General features: G+C 42.6%; 1 protein-coding gene across 3 annotated transcripts in view; it reads right to left on the bottom strand.

Annotated features, from left to right (window-relative positions):
- The window catches only part of TMEM181 (transmembrane protein 181), a 49,302-nt gene that overhangs the window by 21,629 nt on the left and 14,188 nt on the right, over window positions 1–13,485 (bottom strand). For all 3 annotated transcript variants that reach the window (XM_061624258.1, XM_061624260.1, XM_061624259.1), the window contains exons 2-3: window positions 12,165–12,268; window positions 1,576–1,631 (exon numbers count right to left, since the gene is read on the bottom strand). In XM_061624258.1, the coding sequence (XP_061480242.1) occupies window positions 1,576–1,631; window positions 12,165–12,268 (160 nt within the window). The remainder of the gene's footprint in view (window positions 1–1,575; window positions 1,632–12,164; window positions 12,269–13,485) is intronic.

Here is a 13,485-nt window from a genome sequence, read left to right as displayed (position 1 = left end):
GTCTTGTTAAAAGATAAACCACCCAGAGAACTTCAGTTATTGGGTGGTATACAAATACTGTAAAATAAACAAGTTAAAACCTGTGACTGAAAGAGCTCACTACATAAAACTAACTGCCACATTCCAATTATGTGACAGTGTAGAGGTTAATCCAAATTAAACAAACAATAAGCAATATAGTTAAGAAACCTCTCACAAGCAAAATAGTAATTTGCATGTTACTTATATAAATTAATGTAAACTTGCATGAATATGCCATTCATGACAACTCATAACAATGTCAATTTCAAAAATGTTTAAAGCACACAGTCTAGTCCTTAGCTACAGGAAACCTTTTAACCAGGGATGGCCAACCTGTGGTCCTCCAGATGTTGTTGGACTATAACTCCCATCACCCCTGACCATTAGCCATGGTGGTTGAGGCTGCTGGGAATTAGGAGTGCAACAATATCTGGAGGACACAGGTTAACCACCACTGTTTGAGTTCTTACAAATCTTGAAAACTGCACACACACCAAAAAAAAAAAAAAAATTGGTGGGGAGGGACAGGGCCCATTAGTTGCCTTTGTGTTGCTGAGCCTTACTGTTTGTTTTTAATCTGAAATATACCAATAGGACTCCCAAAGCATACTTGTCACAGACTAGTATATTTTCCAGGTCATGAGGGGAATTTACAAAACTGTCAGATTTTTGGCCAACATAGCCCAGTCCTATCTACTCTACCAAGGGCAGAAATCTTACATGCATTGCTACATGAGATCTGTAACTGAAGATCCTTAGGACTGAACCTTCTGCTTGCAAAGCAAGTGTTCTATCGCTGAGCCATGGCCCTTCCTCATCAACACACTGCACAGCTATAAAGTTTGTTGCAGATAAGGTACAGACATTGACTTTTTGTTCATAGTTTTTCCTAGCTTAACACAGCAGGATAAAGCAGCGAGGTGAAGCAATTCTCGTAAGGCACAGCAAAAACTAGGGCATGACAAAAAGTGGTAGCCACCAAATTCTTAGGCTAAAGCAAGACTCCGTTTTCTGTGCAACATTCCTGCAGCAGGGGCAAGGAGGTGTTATATCCTCAACACCTTGGGATATATGAAATCCAGTAAATGAGGCCTATTGTTGATATCACTGGGAATAGACTGTTCAATATTGCTGTCTGCTGAGGACCTTTGAGCCCCCCACACCTTAAACAAGGACTAGAATCTGTTGCTCTCACAGGGTCCTAAAAATGTGCCATATAATATGATCAGCTCAAGACCTTTCTCCTGTCTCCCTACATCTTTAACTTTCATCCTCTTTTTTTAATACTGTAAACATTATGGGGCAGGATCTCCTATTACTGCACAGCTGGTACTCCATTAAAAAATGGTAGTCATACTCTGCTCCACGAACAATGAACATATATATATTTGCTGGAATAAGTTTTAAGGTATTCCCATAGATATAGGAAACGTTATGTTGAATATACCAAATACTTGAGAGTTTATTCTGATCTCATCGTAAATACTTGTGAGCTAGAAGAATCTATGCAAAGTCAACAAGCACAGTCTATAAACAGAGTATAACAAGACTTACCTTGGAACCATTATTCAACTGAGGTGTTTCTTGAATGGAATCAATGACATTGGGACCTATACAGTATACAGAGACAAGGGGCTCAATATACAAATAGCTCTTGTAGTATAAGATTCCAATGACTACCTTGATAACTCAAATGTCAGGAACCCAAATGTAAACAGACAGAGTACATTAAACAACACAAAAGCTCCTGTTAAGAATGTTGCTTTATTTTACACCAGGGTTGCCACTATGGCACCCATAAAGGCCTTCAGTGGTGCCTGTGATGTTCCTATATTAATGTATATATGGTAAGTGTTGGTTGTTTAGAAGATACATGGTAAGTGGAGTGAAAGAGGAGGGGGAGTGAATGGGTAGTAGAATGCTAGATGATTGGCTGAGTGTTTAAAATGGCTGAACGTATAAAAGGAAGAGGGACAGTGGAATCTGGGAGGTGGTGGTGGTGGATGAGGTGAACTGAGTGGGTTGTTTGGTGGGGTTTAGAGAGTTGTTTGCCAGGAGAGAGTGGAGAAGGAGGGGGGTGGAGTTCGGATTAGTATTGAGTAAAACCATATGCTTATGTGCCTTAAGAAGAAATCTTGTTAATCTTGTTAGCTTTGTTATCTTTAATAAATACTTAATTTGGTTTACCAAAGGCCTGATCCTTGGCTGGGGTTTCACAGACCAGAAGGGAGGGTAAGGTAATGACCAAGGCTGAAGGGGAACTGTAACAAATGGTGGCAGCGGTGAAGAGAATAACAATACCAGTATTCAGAGTCTCTGGGAATACTAGTATTAGGACGTGACTGGTGGTTGCCTAGCAGGGGGATCTGTTGAGATCTGTGCTAGAGCGGGGAGAGAAACAATAAAAAGGACAGTCCGGACTGGTGGAGTCCCTGGTGGTGCCTAGTGACAGGCAGTAGCCACGCACAGGTAGGAACCTGACAGGGAGAGCCAGGGAAGGACGTCACATGTGGTGTCACAGGTGGGATACAAACAACAGAGAATCCAGATACGAATACTAGAGAATCCCTAACAGTGGTGTGGCAAACAGAAATAACAAAACAAGATTACTTGTGAGAGTGACTGGCAAAGAGTGTGTGGCAAAGAGTGAGTGAACTCAAACACCATGGCTGAATACATAAAAATGAAAAGAGAGGAGCTGGTGGAGAAGTGCATAACATTCAATTTACCTCACGAGGGTAAAGGGGTAGATGAATTGAGGGTAGCACTTATAGGATTTGCTACTGCCCAGCAAAAACAACCTGTCAGGGAAGAGATCCCAGAAGGATATTTAAGCAATCCCGCTTATATAGAGTGTTTGAGAGAGAAGTTAAGGATGGAGGCTGAGGAAAAAGACAAACAGAGGGAGTTGGAAACTGAGAGAATGAGAAGGGGGTTTGAGGAGAGGGAGAAGCAACGAGCATTGGATGCTGAATTACAAGTAGAAAAGTTAAAATTTGAAAGAGAGAAGTTTCATTCTGATGAGACAAGAAAAGACAGAGGTGGAGCAAAAATAAAAATTACTCCAAAGGACTTTGCTGTCTATGAGCCTGGTCAAGATCCTCAAATTTATCTCACAACCTTTGAAAAGGCAGCTCAGTTGTGGGGGCTACCTGAAGATAAATACATGCAGCATTTATCAAACCTGATTAAAGGGGAATTGGCTGAGGTACACCAATATTTCCCCTCAGACAGGCCCGTCACCTATGCTGAATTCAAAGAAGCAGTGTTTAAAAGATTCAGACTGGGGCCTGATTATTTAAGAAAGCTTTTCAGAAACTGCCAGATACAGACAGGGAGGTCTTTCGTGGAGCTAGGGGCAAAACTGATGGACATATTTGGGAAATGGCTGACAAGTGCAAAAGCTCAGTCTGTGGAGGAGGTAAAAAACCTCATGATATTGGATCAATTATACCATCAGTTACCACCAGAAATAAGGCTCCTGGTCAAAGACCGTTCCCCTACATCGGTGCAGGAGGCCGCAGAGATGGCGGATCACTTCGCCTCCAACAGAACTGGCTGGGTGGGGAAAACATCAAGAGAGTTTAAACCCAGACCATATAATGCTGGCAGAAGGGATGTGGTACCACAGCGAGTGAGTCCTCCAGTAAAATCTGAAGGGCACAGGACACCCCAGAGTGGATCTGTGTACCCTAAAAGTGAGGAGAAATTATGCTACAAATGTGGTAGACCGGGGCACCTACGTTTTCAATGTGAGGTTGCCAACCCCATTAGTAATCCTGCTCAGACAAGGGCAGTGAAAACAGAGCCCAAGGCTTTAGAAACAGCAAAAAAGGTTCAGTTCTGCCAGATAAACTGGACAGAAGTAACAGACCTTGATTCAAGTCTGAGAGAGGAAGTGAGTCTACAAGGGGCAAATTATTGGGCATTGCTTGATACTGGTGCCGCTCAGACATTACTGAGGCCAGATTTAATAAAATCTGAGGTAATATTACCTCAGGAAACTGTGACTATCCAAGGAGTGAGGGGTCAACCAGAAAGTTTGCCTGTGGCCCTGGTGGAAATGACTTGGAGAGGCCGAGAGGGCCGATATAAAGTAGGCATTAATGCCCAGCAACAAGAACCAGTAATACTGGGAAGAGATGTAATGGGAGCCCAAGGAAATATATATGTAGTGACCAGACAGCAAATTGGCAGAGAAAAAGAAGCCATATTAAGGGGGGCTGAAACAAACAGGGTGGAATCTGTTAACCAGCCTCAGGTCACCATAGCAACCACTAGCAGGCCTGCTGAAGGAGACAAACTGTATCAAGTGGTCTCTGATGAGAAAGAAGCAGAGCAATTCAGGGAAGAGCTGCATAAAGAGATAAGTTTGAAGCAGATAAAGGAACAAGCCCTGACCCAACAGATTCCTTTCACTGACAAACTGAGGAATCAAGTTGTGTGTGAAAATGAGATTTTATATAGACTGTGGATGCCTGCTGAGAGAAAGGATGAATGTGAACCAGTGAAGCAATTGATAGTACCTAGCAAATACAGAACCAGATTGCTAGAGGTAGCCCACGATGTCCCATGTGCAGGACATCTGGGAATAAAAAAGACCAAGAGGAGATTGGCTGCACACTATTATTGGCCAAACATCTCCAAAGATGTAAAACAACATTGTCTATCTTGTGGAATATGCCAAAAGGTGGAAAAAAGTGGAGTAAAGACTAAGGCACCCTTAAAGCCCCTTCCTATAATTGGACAACCCTTTTATAGAGTGGGAATAGATTTGGTGGGCCCTTTTTCCAAACCCACAAGGCATGGCAAGAAATATCTATTGGTGGTGGTGGATTTTGCCACCAGGTACCCAGACGCACAAGCACTAAGATCTGTAGAAGCCCCTGTAGTGGCAGAGGCTTTATTAAAAATCTTTATGAGGCTGGGTTTCCCTCATGAAGTGCTGACGGATCAAGGCAGTGTATTCATGGGAGAAGTGATGCAATGTATGTGGAAATGTTGTGGTCTAAAACATCTAAAGACCACTACTTACCATCCCGCCACTAATGGGTTAACAGAGAGATTCAATGGCGTTTTGAAGGGCATGATAAGAAGCTATGTTCAAGATCACCCACAAGACTGGGATGAACGTTTGGGATGCTTCTTATTTGCATACAGAGAAGTCCCTCAAGAGTCAACAGGCTTCTCACCCTTTGAACTCATGTTCACTAGAAAAGTGAGGGGACCTTTGGAACTATTAAAAAATTCATGGGAAGGAACCCTGGGAGAGTACAAAACATCTGTAGTAGATTTTGTATTGGAATTCCGCAATAAATTAACATCAATGATGGAGGTGGTGGAAAAGAATTTGAGTCAAGCACAGGAGAAGCAACGTTACTGGTATGACAGAACAGCCAGGGAACGTGTGTATGATGTGGGAGATATGGTTATGGCATTCATACCCAGGAAACATGACAAATTACAGGCTAACTGGGAAGGACCATATACCATCAGAGAAAGGCTTGACACAGTGACGTATGTAAGCACCACAGACCAATTAAACAAAAGCAAAGTGGTTCATGTAAATATGTTGAAGCCTTACCATACCAGGGATGTACAGGTGTTGCAAGTTACCTTATTCCCTGAGGGAAGTGGGCCTGAACTTCCAGATTTGGTACAGGAAAGCAAAGACAAAGGAGGGGTAGATCAAGTGGAATGGTCAGAGGAGGTGAAGGAGGAAGTAAAAGAAGAGATTCTGAGAGTTTTGAAAACCTATAGGAATCTCTTTAGTAATAAACCTGGCCGAACCAGTATAGTTATACATTCCATTGATACTGGAGAGCATGCCCCAGTCAGATCTGTACCGTGCTGTGTGAATGGGAAAGTTGTGAGTGAAGTAATCTGTGTAGGACATGGGGTGGGGAGCGGGAAAGTCACCCCCTTATGGAGCAAGGTAGAGGCAGTGCAATTGTGGCCTATCCCCTTGCATGAATTAACAAAGAAGAAGTGTTCTGAGCGTGTGGTATGGACGGATGAATGTCAGAAGGCTTTTGATCTACTGAAGCAAGCCTTGTGCCAAGGACCCATATTAATAGCACCAGACTATGAGAAACCATTCATCGTGGCTACAGATGCGTCGGACCTGGCGCTGGGAGTCGTCTTGCTACAGGAGAGAGAAGGCACCAGACATCCAGTGGCGTACCTGAGTCGCAAGCTGACGCCGAGGGAGAAAAACTATTCGTTGGTCCAGAAGGAGTGCCTAGCGGTCGTGTGGGGACTGAACAAGTTGCGCCCATACGTGTGGGGACGAAGATTCACAGTGACTACGGATCATCGGGCCTTGTTATGGTTGCAGACTATGAAAAACCATAACACTATGCTGCAGAGGTGGTCCTGGGCCCTACAGGACTATCAAGTGGACTTCCAGTTCATAAAAAGCAAGGACAATGTACTGGCCGATGGACTTTCCAGGCAAGTGGTTGGGACTGCAGTGACGTGACCAGACAGAGAAACAAAGAAAGACATTTTCCCCATAGAGACTTTTATTTGTTAACGCGACGTATAAATCCTGGAACAGGAATAATACTCTGCTGTTGTTTTAAGGGGGGGGGAAATGTGATGTTCCTATATTAATGTATATATGGTAAGTGTTGGTTGTTTAGAAGATACATGGTAAGTGGAGTGAAAGAGGAGGGGGAGTGAATGGGCAGTAGAATGCTAGATGATTGGCTGAGTGTTTAAAATGGCTGAACGTATAAAAGGAAGAGGGACAGTGGAATCTGGGAGGTGGTGGTGGTGGATGAGGTGAACTGAGTGGGTTGTTTGGTGGGGTTTAGAGAGTTGTTTGCCAGGAGAGAGTGGAGAAGGAGGGGGGTGGAGTTCGGATTAGTATTGAGTAAAACCATATGCTTATGTGCCTTAAGAAGAAATCTTGTTAATCTTGTTATCTTTGTTATATTTAATAAAAACTATATTTGGTTTACCAAAGGCCTGATCCTTGGCTGGGGTTTCACAGACCAGAAGGGAGGGTAAGGTAATGACCAAGGCTGAAGGGGAACTGTAACAAATGGTGGCAGCGGTGAAGAGAATAACAATACCAGTATTCAGAGTCTCTGGGAATACTAGTATTAGGACGTGACTGGTGGTTGCCTAGCAGGGGGATCTGTTGAGATCTGTGCTAGAGCGGGGAGAGAAACAATAAAAACGGACAGTCCGGACTGGTGGAGTCCCTGGTGGTGCCTAGTGACAGGCAGTAGCCACGCGCAGGTAGGAACCTGACAGGGAGAGCCAGGGAAGGGCGTCACAGTGCCCCCTGGAGGTTGCCCAGAATCTGAGTTTTCATTTTAAAAAAGTATGTCTTTGGCCCTCCCAGAAAAAAAAGTTATGGAGCAAAATGTGAGGTACCCTTCTAAGTGAGTATGTGAAATGAGCCAGCCCGGCTGCTCCTGCCTGTCACTATTACTGGCCAGTGAGTGAAGTCAGAGCTGTGACTGACTTGGACACCAGGCAATAGGAATTCCTGGGATCCTAAACAGCTGCTGTTTTGCCATCCCTTTTGGTGCACTTTTCCTGCTTCTGTCTTTTTTTCTAGTCCTTGGAATCTCCATAGTTTGCCCTTCCTTTTCCCCCAGCAACCAGGATGCATCTTTTCTGTGTTTGTGCACTAATTGTGGATAAATGTTCAAGAATCCCCCTCCCCGCAAAAGGCAAATGTGAAAGCTTTGCAAAGGGGCTTAGGCATGTCTCCTGCTTTGTAGGAGCTAAAGCCCAGGACTCATTAAGAATTCACTGTACAGTTAACTTACAGTACAGATGTATACATGTCTACTCAGAAGTAAGTCTCTTTGTGTTTAATGGGACTTACTTCCAGGTAGGCTTTGATTTAGGGAAAAGCAGGCTTCTTGTGCCTTTAACAGCTGTATGGCAGGCAGAAACTCAACAGGTCAAGCCTTTTTAGTATGGAAATAAAATTATGAGAAAAGTTTCATTGTACCTACTCTCTAAATTTGTGTTATGCCATATTCCCATGGCAGCCATTTTGTGACTGGTGCCCCCAGCACTCTCTCAAAATTTGACATGTGTCCTTTGGTCCAAAAAGGTTGGTGACATGTTTTACACCCATATAAGATGAACAATGTTTTACATGCATTGCCCATAGTATTCAAAAGGACAGTGGGATCAAACACAAGCTCTAGATCCACATTACTGCACACTACAAAATTTCTAAGGCTCTTTAGACAAACTGCTTATCACATAACAAAATTGGACACTACCACTTTATATACATAGAAAACTGTATCTCAGGGAGAGAGGTTCTAGCCTAGCTTTCTCCCAACACATTAGCTTTCTATGAGTAGGCAGTTTCCGTCAGTGGGAGAACAGGACTATCAATGGCTATTAGCTATGATAGCAAGACAGAACTCAGTACCAGGGATGGGAAACCTGTTGTTAGACTCCAACTAGCATGGCCAGCATTCAAAGTTTATAAGAGTTTTAGTACAACATCTGGATGGCCATTGATTCCACAGTCCTAGCTCTGTATTCAGGTCAGATGCTGAACAACGGATGCTGGGGCTTGCCTTCAAGAGAGGGTTCACAACCAGATTGCAACAGCAAATGGCAGATAAAAGCTTTGAGAAGGTTCTTACATCAGGAAGAGAGCTTGCCTACTCCCATAGTCAACAATTCCCCAAAAACAACAGGGCTGAAGGAAAGTTTGAAGTAGGAGAAGTTGGCATCTTTCAAGGCCCATCTCTCCTCCATGCTCATCACCACCAAAGGGTCCACAAGTGCCATCTTGCCACTGGCCAGCAGATCTGTCAACCTGGTGACAGCAGCATCAGGAAAAGCCCCCACCCTTTTCTGCGTTTGGGAGATATGCAAGAGCTCTCCCCAATGCGACTCATGGAGACACACTCAAAGGAGTGAGATTTCTCAGCGCATTCCAAATATCTCTGTAGCTCAATGGAAGAGGGAAATCCCCATACCAATTTTTCTAGCTTGGGTGGGGAGGGACAACAGGAGGTCCCCCTGCTATCCAGATCTTGAACACTATATGACCCGAAACAAAACCCTCCCCATCCCTCTGCAGGGCAGACAGCAATGTGTTGTTGCTGGCTGGCCAACAAGACCAATCAAAATATTTGGGCCTCATCACCACTTTGCCCTGAAGGAAATACCTTTAATCTCTGCTGCACTCCCAGCTACACCTCTGAGCTCCTATTCTGCTGCAACCAGGATTGTCACAAAAAAGTACTTTTCAAAAACATCTAGAGTATCTTCCCTTGCAACCACACTCTTTAAAAGCAAACAGTAAGTAACTATAAGTTAGGCTCAAATCACCAAATCAGTCTGCCAAGTAACCATTTAAGGATAAAGAAACTACAGCACCACCAGTTTCTCCAGAATAACAAAGGTCAGGAACACTCTTCCAACACAGTACAAAGTACCATGTGGTGCATGAGAGCAATTCTATACACAAGAATGTATCTCAAACTGTAAAGCAATGCAGCAAAATTATTTACAGGGTTGTGGTTTTTTTTGCAGAAAATAGCAATTCACTAGAGGTGGCACTCCAATCCCAATACCAAGACAATTCTATTACAGGATTTACTTCTAAGTGTGAGTGTTTAGAATCAGGTGCAAGAAGCTTAGTTTCCCTCTCTTTAAAAAACTGCATTCAATTCACATGTTGTTTGCTTTTCAACCATCATTTTCAGGAGAATATTGTTTATACTAAATATGTAAATGCCTTTGAATAACCCAGTTGACAGAGAATAATCAGTGGTGGGCAGGCTATTGTGGATGGGATTGCATTCCCTAATGAATTTTATTTGAAGGATAGGATAACATCTATTCAACTTGAAACAGGCTCATTCAGTGGCTGAGTCTGGACATCATGAGAAGCCATTGTTTATTGCATGTGACAGGAATGAACCACAGCAAACCCCAGCCTCAAGTACCCACCTTTGGTGCAGCTGCAAGGAGATCAGAAGCTTCCATTTCCATTTTTTATTAACTGGTTTTGCATTATGTCTGAACTCTGAACTGTGGTTAAACTTAACTATGCGTTGTTGAAACAAGTTAGCATTGTAACCTATTGATTGAAGTTACAATCTAGCCAAAGTTTGTCAGGTGTGGATGAAAACAACAAACTATGGTTAATTAAAAATGGAAGTGAATGCTTCCAAACTATTCCTGAATGGCGGTGCTGAATGAGAAGGGAGGGAGGAGGGAGGGAGGAGCAAGTGAGGCTGAAGCTCGCTGGGGCTCAATCCCGTATAAGCCAAGGATAGCTAACCTTTTTCAGGCTGACTGATGGTCAATACTGGGGAACAGGTGTGCGCATGTCAAAGTAACATGGCCAAAATGCGCTGCAGTAAGAACTACAGTTCTCAAGGCTACCTTCCAAGCAACTATTTCAAACCATGTTTATCATTCATTATTAATTAGTTAGTTAGTTAATGAATTAAATACATTTTGGAGGTTCTGAGGGTGACAAAACCTTTTGGTACGACACAATCACAGCAGGCAACCTGTTGGAGCAGTTAGTAAACAACAAGTAACCTGTTTTTAAAAATGGACAGATTTGGGGGATGCTGTGGAGGCAAAAAAACACACACCACCTTTTGACATCACAGGAGCAGTCAGTAAAAACATTTTTTTAAAAATATGCTTAAAAATGTTCAAATTTTGGAGAGGCCACAAAACGCTTACAGGAAGCCAGATACAGTCCCCAGCTCAGCCACCCCTATGATAAACCATGATGTGTTTTATTGTATGTAAAACATAGCCCCTTCCTTCCCAAAAAGTGTGTTCTGTGTATGTATTTGCTTTCAATTTTAGTGTCATCACTGAGAAATAAGTACAGCAATGTTATTGGCACTGTGAAGCTGCAACTGAGGGCATCATAACTTTTATCACTAAACTTGGAAATGACTCAAAAATTGCAGTTTGACCCCAAAGATGCGAGTCAAGTCAACTCTATTGCATCATACATTTTTAAGCAGATTAAAAGCTCAATTTAAAATCACCAAGAACTTGGGTACAATATTAGAATATCACCTTCTTAAATTTTCTTCAAAAGAATCACTCTTACTAGGCGACTACTAAACTTCCCCAAAAGAACCAGAGATATTATACTTGAAAGTTACATCTTTACAAAAGAGAGACAATACTGCAGCATGCACTCCCTATTTCTTACTGTTCTAATACATTTGGATAGAACCATGAGAGGACAGATAAGATTGTCTGGAGGGCCAGAATACTGCTTGGCTATCCTTGATTTCTTTCTGGACCCATTGCTTGTAATTATGTCTTGCCAAAATCAAACCCAATATTAACTCAGGATGCAAATTCTGTAATAAGTGGGTAGTATAATAAGATCAGATCTTCCAGAATGAAGACATCAACTTATTTGGAATCTTACTTATTTTATTTGTTTTTAAAAATGTATATTCGCTTTTCACCATCTAGGTCTCAAAGCGGCTTACAACAATTAAAATACACAATATACAATATTTAAAACATAAATTACAAAAAACTTAAGACAAAGAATATCAAGCAATTAAAAAACAGATAAGCATTCATGGTGTAAAAGCCTCCTGAAATAAGATGGGTTTGATCAGGTGTCTAAAACTCAGTAGGGACTTCTAGTGGGAGGGAGTTCCACAGACTTGGGCCTACAACACTGAAAGCACTTCTTGTTGACATATCGTGCTTCTGGTCCATTGAAGACCCACTAATGCTCCCCCAGATTATCTCAGTGATTGACTTGGAACATATGGACCTTGAGGTATCTTAGGCCTAAATTATTCAAGGCTTTCTGCACTAGTACAGGAACCTTGAGCCTGGCCTGGTAGCAGATGGAAAGCTAGTGCTTTAACACCAGTGTCATGTGCTGGCAGTGGGACTACTTGCAAGCACAAGAACGACTCCAAAGGTATGGGTGGTAGGCAGGACCTCTGCTCTTTGTCACTTTTGAGTGGTACCAGCTTCCAATATTCTTAAACATTGGATAAATTCCAATCCCTCCCACCTAACTACTCATTAAACACACAAAGAAGGAATGCAAATATGAAATATCTTCAGATTGTTTGTATTGCTAGCAAAGCAGTAAAAGAGGATGGGGGTAAATAAGTGCAGAAAGAGAAAAATCTTACCTGCAATGCCTATTAAGACAGTCAAACCAAAACAAATGAAGAATACAACAAAGACCAAGACAAAGTGCCGTTTAGACAGGGTATACAATCGCATTGGGGCCAACCTGCAAACAAGGAGAGAAAGAATATGTCGGCCAGTTTCCTACGGCAAATATCTAGTAACAATACTTGGTTTTGTTTTTTGAAGATGTATAATCAGAAAGTTGAAGAAACAATAAGCACAACCAATAAGACAAGCACCTGTGGTATTCAAATGATTGGTTGGGCATGTCTTCTAAGGGTGCAGCCCTATACACAGTTACCTGGGAGTAAGTCCCATTAAGCTCAATGGAACTTACTTCTGAATCAACATGGGCTAGGATTGCACTGCAGAGCACTGATGGGGTTGGCAGGATGTTTATTCTGACCACATACGTCACAGAATGGTATGCCCCCAATAATCCCTTTATATAGCAGAAACTCTCTTTCATACCGGAATAGCTTTACCACATCTTCAAGCTTTTCCCTGCCCTAAATAAAAAGGTACAAGTTATGACTCCACTGCTGTGATGGGGAAAAAATCAACACAAAAAGTTCTCACACATAGCTAAGCAGATAGTGCAAGCATTCACATCTCTATCAGTGGAACATTAAATCATCTCAGAGTTATCACAATCCTGAAGTTTATGTGCAACCCATTATTGACTTACGTGCAACAGATATTCACCGGTGGCATTAACAACTGTTTGATACAACGTAGTAACAAGAGGGATGAATGAACCACATGGTTAGTCATAAACTGAGGGCTCATCCAGACGACTGCAAAATGTGTGACACGCCCGCTATGTGTGTTCATTATTTTTCGGTCGTCCAAATGACGTCTCGCGCTGTTACGCATTTTTACAGGTTAAATCCGCTCCTTGCAATACCGGCAAAAATGCGATTTGCTGTTTAAAATCAGGAATCATCCGCTGTGCCTTCAGGAGGTAGGATGCAATATTGTGGACTTTACAGCTGATGGGTGGTTCTTGGGCGTTTCCCCTTGCCCCTTCTCCTCATTCCAGCCAATCACGTATCTGCACTTTTGTGCATGTGCGAGAATAAGCCCGGGAAAATTGAACCAATCATCACAATGGTGGGGTGTTGGGGGGGGTTGCAACTACTGCGCAGATGCATTTTATTTTTTGCCAGCCTGCAAACTGGGCGGCCGCTCTGGGTGAGCTCTGCAATGCACAGCAAGCGAGAAAGGGGCTGATGGTCGGTTTCACGCCTGCCTCTGGAAAGCTTTGTCAATTTCATTCTACTCCCTGGGGTTTTTGTTTCAAATCATTTCACAGGAAGG

Source organism: Rhineura floridana, chromosome 4 (assembly GCF_030035675.1).
Source record: "Rhineura floridana isolate rRhiFlo1 chromosome 4, rRhiFlo1.hap2, whole genome shotgun sequence".
In the NCBI taxonomy this organism is placed as follows: Eukaryota; Metazoa; Chordata; class Lepidosauria; order Squamata; family Rhineuridae; genus Rhineura; species Rhineura floridana.
Note: the sequence above shows the minus strand (reverse complement) of the source record. Positions and strands in the feature narration are given on the sequence as shown.